Raw genomic sequence first — 17667 nt, forward strand, 5'->3', positions numbered from 1 at the left:
GGAGGTCCTGAATCTTGTGGAACCTTTCTAGAGCTGGCTCTCTCTGTTACTGAGATGTCTGTGGGTTATTGTGGTGGATCGTATCAAGGAGCTTTTTTTTTAATATTGATAATATATACAGCCATGCGCTTGCAGGAGATTCAACATCAGGAACGTATCTGTATGCTGTTGCTGGGGTTGGAGCTCTGATTAAGATGCCATCCAGGAAGAAGTAGACTGGATCCCTGTGACCTGAGTCTAGCTATGATTACCACCATTATCTTTGCAAAGATCCAGGGAACCGAGAACAAGCCGAATCAGAGCGTCCAGTACTGATCATGCAAAGGTTCAGAATCTGCAATGGCACGGTCTGATCAGATATGGAGGCATGTATCCGCCTGATACACTGATGTCAGAAAATCGCCCTGGGACTGGGATGATACTGTAGAGGTTAGGGTCTCCATCCAGAACTTGGTTTTCTTCATCTGCTTGTTAACCCTTTTGAGATCTAAAATGGGTTCGATTCCCCTTCTGAACTATGAAGATGGTGCAGAGCCCTGACAATCTTTCTTCTGAGGGGATGCTCTCTATTACTCCCATATCCAGGAAATTAGATTCTGAATTAGACTGGGGTTCTTTGTGATGGAGGACTGGATGAAGAATGGATGGGGTAGAGCCCATAACCTTAGGGAGTATCTCTGACTCACTATATCCCTGACCCCTGGATCCATGTCCGAAGCAACCCATTCCTCCAGGAAATGGGAAACTCCTGCCCCGGACTTCAGGTCTGGTGGATACCTATGTGGTTTGTGATAAAGAGGCTTTGGGAGTGGCAGGGTCCCTCTGGGCTTTCCTTCAAAGCCATGGTTCCACAGCTTTCCATGATTTGAGGAGTTTAACAACTCAGTCCTAGGTCAGGGGTCTATTACAGGAGTGGATGGGTGAGTTCTGTGGCCTGCGTTGTGCAGGAGGTCAGACTAGATGATCATATTGGTCCCTTCTGACTTTAAGAGTATATGAGAATCTGAGGTCCCTTTAGCTGGTATTTCTGCAAGGATGAAGGCCAAAAGGAGTGCCTTTGTCTGACGGCTGGTCTGTACTCTCTCTTAAAAGTGTCAGAAGGGATTGTTTAGATTTTGTGGCATTGTCTGCCACTACCCCTCTGGGTCGCTGGGGCCTGCTAGGCCCTCCTCATCCACGGGCGGCAGCTCGGGCAGCTCCATGGGCTCATCTTCGGAGGGCAGCTCTTCCAGGTCCTGTGGCCCCCAGACCTTGGGCAGGGCCGGTAAGTTCTCGGGGTCCCAGGCATGGTACTGCTCCGGCAGGTCGCTTCTGGCTCCCCGGGTGTCGTAGTCGGCGGGGGGGGGGTTCTTCCGGCTCCCAGGCCACTGCTCCGGATACTGGGTCCAGCTTCTCTCCAAAAAGCAGGGCCCACCTGCTTCGAGTGGCTATCCACCTTCCAGGGATGGAGCTGTAAGTGGCGCCTGGTCACTGAGCTGGAGAGCAGGGCTTAGGCTGAGAATCTCATCACATCCATTGACGTGTCAGCAATAAATGCTGTTGCCAGGGAAACATTCTTTAAAGTAGAACTGAAGTCAGGGTGACCTCTACCCTGGAGGACTCTGAGATCTTACAGCCAGGAGAGAGATGCCCTTGCAAAGCAAGTAGCTACTAGGGAAGGCTGAGGAGGCCTCGGTGTCTTTTTTTTTAAGGTAGCCTCCATTTTTCTGTCCATGGGATCCTAAGGCTAGGACTGCTATTACAGCTCCCCAGGAGACAGGACATCCTTTCACGAAGGCCTCTTCTTCATCTGGACACAAAACAGTTGCAGCTAGCAGGCTGGCTATTGAAAAGAAAGCACTAATGTCATTGGCTTTTTCCCCAAAGTCATCAGGACATTTTTCAACCTTGACAGCATACTCCTCTATCTGGACCAAGGTCTGTGGCTGGTACCAGGAACACAAAGCAAATCCTAGAAATCTGGGAATTCTGGTATCTTGGATTTTCTCCAAGAAGGCTTCAACGAAGAAAGATCTCCAACTCAGCACTACTGCATGTCAGGTTTCTACCCTTAGTAGTGTGATGTTTTCAGAATCTGCAGATCCTCTGGTAGAGAAACCCCAGGTAGTCGGATTCCTTCAGGCAGTCCAATTAGCCAAGCCAAATGAACCTGCCACTTGTACTGAGAGCCCTGACAAACCATCCCTCTGAACCGCTGACATCAGTGTTAGCGTTTTATTGGTCCTTCAAAACTTGCCTTCTGACAGCGATCTCGTCCGACAGGCAAGCACTGGAGTTGTAAGCACTTTCTATGGAGGAGTCTTATTGCGTGTTTCATGAGGACAGGGTGGTGCTCAGAATTGTGGAATAATTTATCCTGAAGCTGAACTCTTCCTCCCAAGCTTCCCGAAAGGTGGTTCTCTCTTCATTATGTCCAAGGCCACAGCATCCCACTACGGAGAAGTGGTATCTTAGATGTTAAAAGGGATCTGAAAATGTATCTCAAACATACACAGTCTGAGAGGAGATCTGATTGTATCCTTCCTCCTGAAATGCCAAGAACTCATAACTTCCAAGTCCTCCATTACTAGGTGGATTAGACTATGTATTGTGGAAGAATACAAGGCATCACAGACTCTGCTTCCAAAAGCACATACCAAGTGATCCCTGAGGAACTCAGGGGCAGAAAGAGCAAATGCATCCACAGCAGAAATTTGTAAGGTGACCTACCTGATCAAACGCTATCACCTTGATTAAGCACTACGAGGTTGACTTCCTGTCCTCTGCATAGGCATCCTTTGGCAGGAAGTTGCTGCAGGCAGTGGCCCAGAAATTATTTTTGCCCTTTGAGCAAATGTTATAAGTGGGAAGGGATCCTGTTTTCCTTTTCTTCTGATCTTCTCTATTGCCCTCCCTGTACAATGCTTACTGTTTCCCAGACCTCAAGAATTGTGCGTGATGTTGGGCTGCAGAATAGAACATTTCTTCCCGATAATTTCCTTTCTGCTAGCACTGCTGGTAAGTTTGATGTAGATGGTGCTGTTCTAGAGGAGTGTATGTCCTGGGCCTCCTTGTCCTTCACACATGCTGCTGGAGCCATGCTTCTCTGAAGTGCTCTGGGATCCCACAGCCCCTCAGTACCAAGTTGAGAGGTCGAGGCCGCTGATACCACAGACTTAGTAGGAGCTGGCTCCTCGTGATGGGAGTCTGAGCTACTCTTCTGCTGCGCCCTCCTTCAGACCTCTAACGTCTTCCCCTTCTTAGAGGAGACCGTAGTCAAGGCCAAAGGAATACTGGATCTGCCTGGTTACAGGGGTGTGTCCTGATCTAACTCAGAAGTGTGTTGAAGTGAGAGTTCCATTAGCAGAAGCTTCAATTTGGTCGCCTGATTCTTCCATGCTCTAGATTTGAGAGCCAGGTAAAATAGTTTCACTTTTGGGAGATATGCGACTCTCCCAAGCAACAGATATACTTAGAGTGCCATCGTTGACTGAGAGCCTCCTGACAGGAGAGGCAGCGTTTGAAACCTGGCAAGCCAGGCATGCCCAGCCAGGCCAAATAAGCTCCCCAGAAAAAGAGAGGAAAAAGATCCAAAACTCTCATTAATTAATTCTATACTAGCAACAACTAAACTAACTAGAAACACTAAACTACCTACAGAACAGCTGCAAAACACGCTGAGGCACATACAAGGCAGACATGCTAGATCTCCGACTCAGGAGGAGGTGGTACAGAAGGAACTGAGGAGGACAGTTTGCCCGTGCAATCCTACATGCCCTGGGAGAGCGGCACTTGGTGGCACAGAGTGCATGCGCAGGCTGAACAGACATTGCTAACAGAAAATCTCTGATCAAGGGCTTCGGAGGGACATGCCCACCTGAAGTGTAGCACCCATAGAGACACGACTCAGTGTAGCACGACTCAGAGAAGAACTAAACCTTCTAAAGAGACCCTTGAAAACTCTGAAGGGACAACTGAATTAAGCTGTTTTAAGTGGGGGCCTGTCTTGTGCAGTAAGGGACTATGGGACATCTCCTCCCCCAAGAGAAAAACGGGGCTGTAAGAGAAGGGAAGAGACGAGGAGGTGGAAATGCCGTGCTAAGAGAATACTAGTTAAAAAGAGGGTGTCTCTTGCCAGCCATTTTGTGGCTCTTTCCCCAGTTTCAGGAGAGCAGTGACTTTTGGCATTCACCATGTCTTTGGAAGCTGCTCTTCGCTTACCACTTGTGGGAAGAACTGCCCCAGTCACAAGTCCCGAGGTGCTTCAAAACCTCTCGCAATATGTTGTCACAGCCAGCAGCAGTGCCACATCTAATAGCACTTAGGGTTTTGTCTAATTGTGCCTGTGAATGGCTCTCTGTGTTGCCGAGTGGCATTTCTCTGATAGAACTGGCAGCTTGGTTTGGCACGCCAGCTGGTTGGCTTAGGGACGGTGGTTACAAAACTGTGCCTAGACAGCAAGTCAAATTCCAGCATTTCTGGCTTGAGTGAATCATATCTAGATTCTGAGTCGTCTTCTCCCATCGTGCCAGTTTAGCAGCATCCAGGGACTTGATTAGGTGATCAGCAATATCTGGATCCCAGAGGCTGCATTTGACCAAGCAGTTTAGTACATTCAATATCAAAGCACGGCGTGTAGAGTGGAGGGTGGCCACACAGGATGGATGTGCAGGCAGCTTTGAAGATGGCGCCTCAGAATCGATGGAAAGCTTCACAGACTGGGAAGATGCGTGATGGTCTGGAGACAACCCTTTTCTAGAGCGTCTGTGTACTTCTTCCAGTCTGCCTTCCTGAAGTTCCACCTTGATTGGTCAAAGGATCTAGTGATTGAGAGTTGTAGGCCAATTGTGGATAATGGAAGGTCTTTGTTGTGTGGGAGAAGTCTTTTAAAACCAGATGCAGGCTGGAAGTGACCATCCACGGATGACACCCAGCATAAATCAGGAGAGTATTCTCTTGCCAGTAATTATTTGCTACACCACGTGTTTACATCCTGCTGTGGTGTCTCAAGTTTATTACAGATTACAGGTCCCCAGAGGAGTTCTGCTCCATCGCTGATGGGGCACTACAGTCTTTTGCATGAACGACATTCAAGACCAGTGCAGATGTCACTATCTTAAACAGAAGAGTTAACAGCTTATAGGTGATTATGACGCAAAAGCTCATTGTGAAGACAATCTAAGGCTTATGGCAAAGCTAACACAAACAGGAATAACAGAGACAAATATCCCACTGCTTGGCTAGAGAACAAATCCTTCATGTAGCCATGACAAGGGTATGAGCACTGAGCGGAGGTCCCAAACCTGGAAGTATTTGCTATCGGTGTGTCAGAAGTAGCTGTGTGTGTTAAATAGTTCTCTGTGTATGAATGTGTAATCCTTATCCAGCCCCGGTTTTCTAGAGTGTCAGACTTTCAGAGTGAAAGCAGCCAGTGTCCATCCCGACCAGCTTCCCACTGCCCCAGAGCTACTTACATACCCGGCTAGCCACTCGATTACCTCTTCACAGCTTGGGCAAATTTCCCTACCGCTTGAATCTGAGCTCCTGCAGCCTACAGACAGCCTGTGGCTCTGCTACTTACTTAGTACACCGCCCTCTGAGCATTAGCTGAAAACCAGAGCAAATCACGGTAGATGCTGCAGTAGGGTGCAATACCAATGCAAATCAGAGTGCACAAGAGGGAGTTTTGGTGCATAAATTAAATGCAGCTGCACTTTTTGATTAAACACTCTATTGGCAAATGAATCTGAATACTGTGTTCCAGTGACACACAGATGAATGTTTTCAGCAGGTCCCGTTACATAATATGGGGATGGGTGCCATAAAAACACCTGGGGAGAGGGAGAGAGTGAAAAAAAATATGGTCCAATTTAAGGCACTGAACCAGAGTTTAGGAGACATGAATCTGTGGATCTGCCACAGATTTCCTGTGTCCACAAGTCACATACGGCTGTATTCACAATGGGGACATAAGCATTGCAATGCTGAATGTCACAGCACCTGACTTTTCAGTGCGCTTCTGCTTAGTGGAATTCACAACGCCAAATCAGGCACCCACACTTTCCATACAATGTATGGGATGACTTAGGCACCTAAGAATGGGGTTCCCAAAAGCCAGCAAGCTGAGTGGGGAGCTGTCTAAACTGGCCATAGGAAATACTGTGGAGAAGGGATGTGGCCTGCCCCTGCCCCTCAATGGGAGTTGGGTACTTAAATTCAGGCCTCCCTCTGCTTGCATTCACAGCTGTAAACCCTCTCCTGGAGTGGCAGGCAGCTCACTCTGTAAGAAATGCTTTGAATATTCACTGAGCAGGGACTGGAAACTGGGTTTCCCAGGGAAGTGCCCTAAGCACTGAAGCACAGAGTCATTTTAACTCTCTCTCTGGCCCAGTGAATGGTTAAGTATTTCATACGAAGTGGAGCAGCTTCAGCAGGAAAGACAGAGAGACTCATGGCCACATAGCCCTGGAAGGTGGGAGACCTGGGGACGTGTCCCTGGTACACATCAGGGAGCGGAGGCATTTGAACCCAGGTCTCCCACATCCTGGGTGAGTGCTCTAACCACTGGGATATTGGGAGAAGGGGGCCGTGGTACTGCCAGCACGTTTTGTGCAGAGTCTGATCTCTTAGCTCTGAACACACCTATGGGATTGGGTTCCACCGATGGAAGAGATGGGGGACGTGCCCAGTTTGTGAAACCTGCTGGGGCTTCGGTGTGAGTCAGGCACCAAGCTGCTCAGTGTTTCCAGGACGTAGGTGGCTGTGCACATGGCCCCTAAGTACAAATTTAGGCACCTAAGGATTTTACTGATGGAAACTGAGGCGCCTTTGGGCATAAGCAGCAGCTGAGCGTCGCTGAATGTCAGTGTCACTCACCTGCTGGACTTAGGCACCTCAAGTGTCAGTTCGGTACCTAAATCCCATCTGTGAACATACCCTTAGTCTCTCTGTGCATCCATTCCTCATCTGTAAAATGAGGGCAATGGCACTGCCTTTCTCCCACCCTTTGCCTGCCTCGTGTATTAGACAGTAAGCTCTTTGGGGCATATCCTGTTTTTGTGCAGCATACAGCTCAGAGGCCCTGATTTTATCTGGAGTCTCTACGCACTATTGTAATACAAATACATAATAATAGCCCAGATAACCTGGTGCCGCACTTGCAGAGGTATCTGTTAGTGCCACAAAAAAACGCTCCTGTATTCTCAACTCGGGTAACAGCACGTGCAGGTCATGTGCCTGCACATTTCTGTAGGCTCACTGAAAATCTGGGCCACAGTGTGTAACCAATAAAGAGAGAGACACTCTGTGGTCCTATGGATGGATGCTGTTCACCATGCCACTGTTCAACAGAATGTGGGCATCCTCACAGATCACCATTACTGTCAGTAGTATAAAATAAACCATACGGTGGGCACCAGAACACACACCTGCCCTGATCCATTACCTGTAGATCTTTCTGAAGAACAAATCACACCAGTATATCCTGTTTGTTGCCACCTCCACATCCAAAGCCACCACATTCTTCAGCATGGGGATGATACGAGAGTAGTCCCTTTTCACCAGATCTATCTTGCGTACCTCGTGGCGGTTGGTGAAGATCAGGTATGGACTCTTGCCTGTCACAGAAAACAAACAGGCGTGACTGTTATTTTACCAGCTGACTTGACAGCAGGCGTCTAAGTGCCACATTCAGCTCTCGCTATGCAGGGCATAACATGGAGGGTAATCTCACTGAAGCCAGTGGAATCATGCTGCCTATTTACATGCAGTTATATCGTAGGGGGAGTTTTACTGTGTACCAGAAGCAAATGTCACTGGTTCCCAGAGGGGGAGCTGTTACATCAGAACATGATGGGTCTGAGGAGCAGCCACGCTCCGGAGCAGCAGAAACATTTACTCTTATTCTGGCCGGTTTGCTAGAAGTCACAAGTGAAATACTGAAGGGTTTCTTCACTCTAGATGATATGACTTTAGGGTCAGATTCTGGTTACTCATGCCTGCATGAGCTAGGAGGGCAGGGGGCGAGAAGGCACGGCCAGCCCTTCCCAGCTTGTGTGCAGAAGGCAGTCAGAGCCCTCCTGGGGGGTTGCGTTGCCTGAGTACAAAGTGTAGAGGGACATTAGTACCATGTCCAAGTAGATGGGCCCATGCCCAGCCACCAGAGAGTGGCACTGCAGACCACACACGTGGCATCTCCTAACAGGAGGTGTAGGGGGCACACGTAAGTGTGCTCCAGCAGAGCTCTTGGACTCACTCAGCTGGTGTCTGCCCTTTGCAGGCATGAAACCTCTGGCCCTGGAAGCTCATGTCAAATGTAATGGCATCCATCTCTACTGTGGTTGTGGCACTAAGGCCAGAAATTCTAGCAGGAAATGTCAAGTTGATTTTTCTTATGACAAACTCAGGAGAGATGGAGGCATATTATCTGTATTATTTTCCTCAGGAAAACCTGTATGCACCTCAGTTTCCTTGGTGACTCTGAGTACGTACTCAGGAAAACCTCCCATTGCACGGGGTGTAGATATGCTAAAGGGATGAGCACTGCGTGTAAGGACCGAGCCCTGGAGATATGCGCTGTGTCCCTCAGAACCAGCAAAAAAAAGTGTCGAATAATTCTGCATATTTTCAGTGTGTTGACTTTTGACCCATGACCTTAGCTGATCAGGTAAATAATCACATTTATATCTTAGAAAAAGCTAGCTGAGTGCAAATTAAGCTAAAGCTACTATATAATGCAAGTAGGAGTAAGCAAAGAAACTTAAAGATTATCTTAAAATGGGGTTTTCTGTGAGCCTGAACCCTAGTATTTAACTTCAGGCTACTGGTATTAATAGTTAGTATAAGGCCATATTAGGTCTAGTAAGAATTAACGTAAGTAAGTCACCTGGGGTCAGAAGATTTGGGAATATACATATATCTTGTGATACGCTATCCAAAGCACAAAGGCTTTATTTAACTCTCTTAACTGCTACCTGCGCAAATGCTTACGACAATTGTCGGAGCCCCCCAAATGGGTAACCGCAATGACAAATATGGACTAACGGCCAAAACTTAATCAAATCTTAGAAATAGGTGGGTGTAAGGAATAAGTGCATAAAAAAGGACTTGAACCCAACCCTCCACAGGACCTTGGGATAGTGACAACCTCAGTGTAGTCTCCCACCTTAAGGGAAATCCACAGCCCCGCAAATTCGTGAGTATGCATGCTGTTATTCTTGATTTAGTAGTTCTTCGAGTGATTGCTCATGGCCATTCCACTATAGGTGAGTGCACACCACCGTGCACGGCTATTGGAACTTTTTTCCCCTTAGCAGACCCTGTAGGGCCGGCTCTGGTGCCCCCTGGAGTCCTGCGTGCATGCCGCAGTATATGAGGCACTACTGGCCCTACGCCCCCTCAGTCCCTTCTTTCCACCCGTGACAGTTGCTGGAACTAGCCTTGCTCTCTGCAAGTGCCATTCCCCTTGTTTGAACTCTTTGTTATTCAAAGTACTTTCATTAGTTTTAAGTAGTTGTTAAGTAGTGTTAAGTGTAGTTAGATAGAAAGTCCCATGGCTTCAAGCCCCCTGCTTGTGCCTTCAGGAAAGGTAGCCTTCCTGGTGGCCATCACCTCAGTGAAGAGGGTCTCCGAGCTTAGGGCCTTGACCTCTGAGCCCCCTTATACAGTATTCTATAAGGATAAGGTGCAGTTGAGGCTGCATCCAGCCTTCCTGCCCAAGGTGGTTTCCCAGTTTCATTGTAACCGAAATAAATTTCTCCCTGTGTTTTTCCAAACCGCACGGTTCGGAGGAGGAGAGGAGATGGCATCTCCTCACGGGTTACATCATGCATCAAGTTCTGTGACCAGCAGGCAAGGGTGTCCCTTCTGGGAACCATCACAGAGCACAACCAGAGCTCAAGGGCCATCGCCCAGCAGGCGACAGAGGACGTGGGATTCGGCAGAGCTGTGCTGACGGCAGCTGACCGGTAACTCCTACCCACCTCCAAGGTATTGCTTGTTAGTCACCTATAGTGGAATGGACATGAGCAAGCACTTGAAGAAAACAAGGTTACTACCAGTAACTGATGTTCTTCGAGATGTGTTGCTCATGTCCATTCCACAACCCAGCCCCCGTCCCCGCTGCCGGAGTTGGCAGAAAGAAGGGACTGAGGGGGCGTAGGGCCGGCAGCGCCTCATATACTGTGGCATGTGCGCCGGACTCCAGGGGGCACCAGAGCCGGCCCTACAGGGGTCTGCTAAGAGGAAAAAAGTTCTGGGAACCGTGCACGGTGGCGAGCACTCACCTATCGTGGAATGGACGTGAGCAACACATCTGGAAATACATCAGTTACTGGTAAGTAACCTTGTTTTCTGTGAGTTTGTTTTTATTGATCATGGTATTAATAAAATTCATGAAGTCTCTCTGTGTCTCGCCAATCATCAGCATTAATCTCTATGTAGTCACCAAAGAACAAACCTGTTATTAGTGACCAGTGCATTCTGCACCCCAAATTAATCATAAGGCTACAAGTCAGAGTTTTGCTTGAGTGAGGACTGCATGATTTAGCCCAATGGCTCCTATTTTCAGCAGTGAGAGGTCACTGCCAAAAAGACTGTAACCGAGGCGAAAGTATTTAAGGAAAGAGTGGGTTTATTAGAGTTTTTGTAGGCTGGTTTGGAGGCAGAGGCACCCTGCATGATGGGGCCTGGCTGGGACACAGGGAACAATGAGAAGGAAAAAGGCTCCATTTGGAGTTCTAAAAATGTGAGTCCTTCCTCCCTCATGCCTGATAGGGCTTCCCATCAGGCACTCTGCCCAGCAGAGACCCTGAGGAGGCAGGAATTTCTGACCAGGGAGCAGAAGGGTGGGTGTTAGGACACCCCGAGGTGACAACTCCAGCTGCCCCCAGAGAGTGCAAGGAAGGGGCCTGGCCCGAGCATGAGGTCCACGGGACACGCTGAATTAAGGATCTTTTATATGCTGTATAATAAGAAAACTTGTCTGGAATGCCCAGGACAACTTTACTGAGGCAGCTCCCCCAGTAAATCCCTCTCCCAAAGGTCAATCCCTTCCATTAAATGATATTCAATGGGCTGATCCTAGACCTTGTATAATATAACTTTACAGCTCCGTGGCATTAGCATATTTTCTTTTTCAATGAGCTTATTTTTCTAGAGCAAGTGAGCTGCTGCTCTGTTCTTTCTGACATTTGTGTAAGAAGTTGGGGAGAGATGGGGATGGATCTGCTGGAAGGTTTGGCTAATCCAACTAGTTTTAATTATGTTCCTTTTTTTGTTTAATTATTATGACTTAATTTTTGCTGTACTGTTTTTAACACCTATCAAGAGATTTTCCTTTTTAGTCTAGCTTCAGACAGCCAACTGGTGACTGTAATCTTGATCTGCACACACTGTTAAAATATTCTGATCTGCATGATCAGTGGAGCTGTTGCCTCGAGACACATCTGCTATCACTGTAGCAGTTCTGTACAGTTTGAAATGACTGCATTTGGCGTTTTATTTTCCTTTTGTCTCCTTTCCTCCAACCCTGGGCCCATGTCCCCATGTTTCTTTATAACGCTCACACTGCTGGGTGAGTCGGGTTTGAGTGCTTGCCGGGGTTGTCTTACCTACGGCTTTGCAGTTCTTGGACAGGGTGTCCATCTCGTATCCCTCGTAGCATTCACATTTGTAGTCCCCCTTGTAATTAATGCAGATCTGGCTACAAGCGTCTGGATTCTCACATTCATCTATGTCTGAAAGGAGCGTTTGAAACCCATCAATAACTTGAAATCAAACCATCTGTGATGGAGCAATGCTGGAGTGACTATAATTACGTCTCTGTACAGTGAAACACAAGAGACTGCTGTTTGCATATAAATTACCTCCACACGTATTTTTATCCAGAAGCTTGTATCCGGGAGGGCATTCACATTCATAACCAATCTTCAAGTCTTTGCATATGTGTGAGCAACCACCGTTGTTGATCGAGCATTCATTTTGAGCTAAAAGAGGCATACAGATTATTTAGGATAAAGGAGGGTTTTTAAAGCACAAGACTGAGTACATTAAAAGGGGTCGAGATACCCAGAAATGTTTCAGTAGCTACCAGCTGCTGGTGGTCGGGAACTGGCAGTACAGAGCACTACTAGTGACGTCACAAATAGGAAACACCCACCAACATTCTCTCTTTCTCTGTGTCACTCCAAACTGACATTTTAAAGTTCCTTGGATTAAAAACCAGTGGCCTAAAATAATGATGCAAATCAGGGACCCTGGGGATATTGTACATAATTCTTGGGTGCCCACATCCCATCCAGTCATAAGTCTTTTGCTTCCATGCATTAACAGACAAGGGGCCTGAGAATTAGCCCCATTTGACTTTCCCTTCTCCCTACTCACCTACCCTGGTGGCACATAACAAGCTGGCAACATACAGCTGTTGAACTGTAATAATCCACTCTGGGAGAGTCATCTGACCCCAGGGTCCCAGCTAACTGGAGAGGGTCTATGTGGTGTTAGATATTCCCGCCTAATATCCAGGTACAATCTATGTTGAGAGAGTCCCAGAAGATACCAAGATACAGTCCTTGGGAGATATTCCCACCTAACACCGATGTACAATCCATTCACAGACAGCCTGAGCTAACAGTGAGATGTGGACTGTCTGTATCCTGACAGCCTACGCTAACCCATATGTACAGTCATAGTCCCATCTAAAATCAACATCCTTTTCTCCCCCTTGTGCTACAGCTGAAATTGAAAGAGTGGAAGAACTGCATCCTTGTAACTAGAACTGGAGAAGGGTGGAGGAAGGTTGTTTTCTTGCCAGAAATAACATTTTCCTTGTTGTTCCAATTAACCTCCAGAAGGTGAAAAGACATTTCTTCCCCTGTCTAGAATTGCTGATGCAGAGAATGCGGGAGTTCTGGGGCACAATGATTCACTGGGACGTGCAGCCCCTCAGCTGGAAGGTTTAATGCAATATACAGGCCAATTTATTTATTTATTTATGTGTATGTCTTGCTTCCTTGGATACCCTGGTGTGGCAGCACGGCAGAGCCATTAAATCAGTGCCATTGGAAGAAAAATAAAAACAAGCCCATTAAAATCAACGGGCTAAGAAAAGATTGCACCAGAAGAGACGGCGTCTCGGCTGTAGTATGCGTCCACCTTCCTAACAAAGAAATAAGCATGTACTTCAATACATTAATAGTAGCAAGTTCGCTAGGCTCTGAGTAGCTGTCCATAGAGTCGTGTTATGTGCCAGAGCTGTTCAGTGACATTTATTAAATGGATATAGCCTTTTACTATCTTTATAGCGCGTGCGCGCACACACACACACACACACGCGCACACACACACTTCAAAATGCTACATACAGGTTATTGGATCTTAAACAAGGACTTGCATGTTAATCATACTTTTGGTTACAGTGGTTCTTTATAGCATGGACATAAAAACAATAACTCAAGCTCTGGTTTTCTCATTGAATCTCTCTTAACACGGGCCTAGAAATAGGCCAAGTGTAGATACTATTCTGCTCAATTTTCTATTATGGAAGAGCAACTAGTTACCCAAACTGGAGCCACATATCCACCTGACAATTTAAATAAGATGCCTAATAAAACTTTGCATTGGGTGGCACCTTTCTGAGGATCTCAAAGTGCTATGGAGAGGTTGCTAAGTACACTTATACCCCATTTTACAGATGGGGAAGCTGAGTCAGACAGTGATTAAATAACTTGCTCAAGGTTACACAGTGAGTCAGTGGCAGGAATGGAACCTGTATCTCCTGACTCCCACTGCCCTGTTCTAATCACCTGCATGTTGCCTTTTACACTCATATAAACTTGTGTCACTCTGTAATCTCAAAGAAACAAACTAAATTCTTTTTTGGGAGTTTTTGTTCATGTTCTTCTATTTTAGACAATCACTCATAACCAGTTTGGGCCCACGGCAGGTTAGCGAGGTCACACAGCTACAGATTCTGCACCAGACCACACGGTGCTGTGATCTTGCCAGTTGTGCAAAGCTAAACTGGGCCAATACTTGGATGGGAGATCTTCACAGGCAGAAAAGCTGCAGCATTCACTCAGAAAAACATACAGAGATGTGAATTAGTGTGGAAGAAAGCCAGGAGGCAGCAAGAACGCAAGACAACAGCAGTGTTAAATCACAGTCCCCTTGTGCTGAGTCAGGGTGAGTATGTAATGCATCAGTGTTCGTGGGCTGATGATTTTGGGTGGAGGTGGAGACCCTGTGAGAACCTCTGTCCAGTTTCCCGTCTCTGTCTTTGGGTTGATAAAGGCAGCACAAGTGGCATTGCTACTCTTCGTCAGTTCAGAGATAAAAGGCAAAAAGTCAGCACTAGAACTTCAGGCCGTGCTCTGAGTCACGTTTCCCCATTTCTGAATCAGCTTTGAAAGAAAAAAAAAACCCTTATATGTAAAATAGTTTTTCACTCAGTTACATTTTCTGAAATAGCCTCTTTAGGCTAACAATCTCTGAGGCCAGATTATTGCTGGTCCCACGCAGGTGTGCGAGGGTGGAAGGGAACAGCACAAGGAGCCTGTCCCTTACACCTCTGCATGACAGCCAGCCACAATCCCAGTCCTTGCAGTGCCTGAGCCTGCTCCAAACCAGTGCTGCTGATGGCAGCATTCCCCTAAAAGGATGGATGAAAGGCTCTAGAGCCCACCTCTTTTCTGCACTAGGGAGTCCTCCAGGAAGAACAGAACTGCTCTTGGGCCGTGTGGTTTGACTTTCTACAATGCAGATGCAGCAACAGCTGCTTTATGGTTTCTGTGATTTTCACTAACTTGGAATCCAAGGTAACTTCACACAGGGGGAATCTTCATCAGGCTCATCTGACATCATGTTCCTAATGCAAACCTCAATAACATGTAGAAACTGGAAATGGACAATGCCCACAGACCTCATCTATTTGATGATAACACTCAGAAAGCACTTTCCAGCTTTAAAGCATCTTACAAACACCAATTAACCCGCACACCAGCAATATTACCAAGAAGAAAAAGTGCATTTCTTGGTGGAATAGAGTGGAGCCTCTGACCAAGCCTCCAGTTACATCTGTTACCAATGAGCTAAAAGAGCCAGAGAGCCAAACTCTGCTTCCATTTACAGCTCTGCAATGGGTACAGTGTGTGCAGAGAGACAGACAGAGGTAGCGTGCAGCTAGGAATGGCATTAGCAGCCACGTGTGTTATTCTGATAGTTATGAGGATCACAGAGAGAAGAGGTTAACACAGCAGCAATAAGAGGAAAGAGGCATGTACTGTACCACATTCTTTCAGAGGCTCGTCAGACCAGTCCCTGCAGTCTCTATGTGAATCGCACACTTTGACTCCATCAATGCACTCTCCACTTTTACACTGAAACTTCCTGGGGCTTTCACACGCAGACTCTGTTGTGTCAGGCAAGAGAGGAAAGCAACTAAGTTAGATTAGGCTCGTGATCATGAAGACTGAACATCAAGCTTCAAGAGTTTAAAATTCGGAGGAATGAGATGGAGTTAAGCAAAGGAATATTTAGCCTGAGCATCACGCAGGAAATTATGTTTTCAAAGAGTGAGATCTATTCGGACTTTGGAAAAACCTCCCTAGGAAAGCCTCATTACTAGAATAATGTAAAATGCTCTATAAGGAACAACTCTGCATTGGCCAGGAGAAATGGATCAGGCCAGCTAATAGGCCTTTTACACCAGCAGTGCCTACCATGCTCTGACTGAGCTGGACTTCTTGCTGTCCCATACAGCGGCGTGTAAGGTGCACTGGCTATACGTACCGTTAATGCAGCCTGCCTCGTCGCTGTTGTCAGGACAGTCGTGTACCTTGTTGCACTGCTTTGCGCCAGGGATGCAGGTCCCGTCCCCACACTGGAACTCATCGGGGCGGCAGGTCACCAGTGCTTTAAAAGAACACCATCACACTGTTAACCAGGACGGATTTTAAATGGCTTCATACAATAGTCTTTAACCATATACAATAGCCTCTTTATTGGCTTATTAAACTGCACCTAACATGCTCCCTGAGCTCCTGGACACAAGTGACAACATAAATTATATGCAGAGTTGATTGTTTCAGTAAAAACCCAGGAACTCTTCCTCTGTGCAGGGCACTTTAACAAACTTGGGCTCTGTCAGACCAACGGGGTGAGAGCTCTTCACTCAGCATGTCCTGCCTTTAGCCCTCCCCTCAGATGTTTAAACCTGCCAGCTGAGGTGCTCCAGGTGATCTTAAGGGCCAGGGGAGAGCATGGGGAGTAGGTCTCTAAGGTTAGCCAGGAGCAGCCCCCATAGGGCAAAACTAATACCTTGACTAGCAGGCCAAAGCCAATCAGTGCAGGCAATGGAGCTTCCTGGCAGAAACAATGGTAAGCAAGTGGGCAGCCCAGTTCTGTGCTCACGGACGTTTGAGTGGTCTTCAGGTTTAGCTGCTGCATCCCAATTCAAAGGAGACGAAGACACAGAGGAGCACGCACCAGCTTCGGCCGCCTCGTCTCAGCTTTTTATTTATTTTAAATCTAAACATTTTATTTAAAAAAAATACATTTTGACACATATCCTGCTTGAGGTCATGGGCCAAATCCACCCCTGGTGTAATTCCACTGCAGTCAATGCAGTTACACCAGGGGCCAGTCTAGGACTGGAGACATGACTGTCAGAGATGCTGAGTTCTCAACCGTCAAACTGAAGACCAACGGGCGCTGAGCGAGCTCAGCTGACAGCCAGGCTCCACGTGTCTAGGTTACAGTCTGAAAACGACTCAGACCATGTTTCAAGCCTGAAGCTAAATTTTCCTAGTCAAGTTCTTACTGACTCAAAACAGCTCTTTATAACAGAGACACTAAGAAACCCCTCGATTACGGAGCGCTAGATTCACCAGGGCGACTCAGGCCTTGCAACGCTCAGTGGTGCAATGCCTATCTTTTGAGCACGCTGATGCCCACCGGAGCTCACAATCCTGAGTTAGGTGCCCAGGCTCCCTACACCATGCTGGGGGAGAGTCAGGTGCCTGAGAAAGGGATCCACACAAGCCAGCACCTTGATCCACCAAAGCTAGCCAGTAGGAAGGGGTGAGGCCTAAGCCTTCCCCCTCCAAGGAAGGTAGGAACCTAACTCGTCACCAGAAGGAGGCGAGGTGTCTCCATCCATTGGGGATTCACAACTGTGAACCCTTTCTTGGAGTTCAGGCCTAAGCCAGACCAGTCCTTTCTTGCAAAAAAATCCAGGAAGCAGTGGAGGAAATGATGGTGGCCTCCTTATGCTCGAAAGACCAGGGGTTAGGGCACTCACCTGGGATGTAGGAAACCTGGGTTCAAGCCCCTGTTCCAAATCAGACAGGGTAGGGACAGGAACCTGGGTTTCCCACATCCTAGGGGAGCACTCTAACTGCAGGGCTGTAGCACATAAATGGTACGCAGCACCACCACCTCCTCCTCTGCCTTCTGTGTAAGTTAGGCATGTCCTGACCAGGTCCTGCAGGCAAGACAGATGGGGGCATGACTAGTTTGAAATTCCCACCAGGGCTGGGCGTGGGCTAGAACACCAAACTGCTTGCTGGTGTCAGGACTTAAGTGGCTGTAGGCATATCCACTGGCAGAAATATAAGCGCCTTGGGGACTTTAGGCACCTACATGATGAGGCAGCAGCTGAGCTGGGTTTTGGTGAATGCCAGTGGCACATGA

General features: G+C 47.4%; 1 protein-coding gene across 1 annotated transcript in view; it reads right to left on the reverse strand.

Moving 5' to 3' along the window:
• LRP8 (LDL receptor related protein 8) overlaps nt 1–17667 on the reverse strand; it is a 260617-nt gene that overhangs the window by 23103 nt on the left and 219847 nt on the right. The window contains exons 6-10 of the mRNA XM_067535605.1: nt 15766–15888; nt 15263–15385; nt 11844–11963; nt 11589–11714; nt 7424–7595 (exon numbers count right to left, since the gene is read on the reverse strand). Coding sequence (XP_067391706.1) covers nt 7424–7595; nt 11589–11714; nt 11844–11963; nt 15263–15385; nt 15766–15888 — 664 coding nt within the window. The remainder of the gene's footprint in view (nt 1–7423; nt 7596–11588; nt 11715–11843; nt 11964–15262; nt 15386–15765; nt 15889–17667) is intronic.

This window comes from Emydura macquarii, unplaced genomic scaffold, assembly GCF_026122565.2.
Source record: "Emydura macquarii macquarii isolate MOO-44397 ecotype Brisbane River unplaced genomic scaffold, CSIRO-AGI_Emac_v2 contig_3506, whole genome shotgun sequence".
NCBI classification, from domain to species: domain Eukaryota; kingdom Metazoa; phylum Chordata; order Testudines; family Chelidae; genus Emydura; species Emydura macquarii.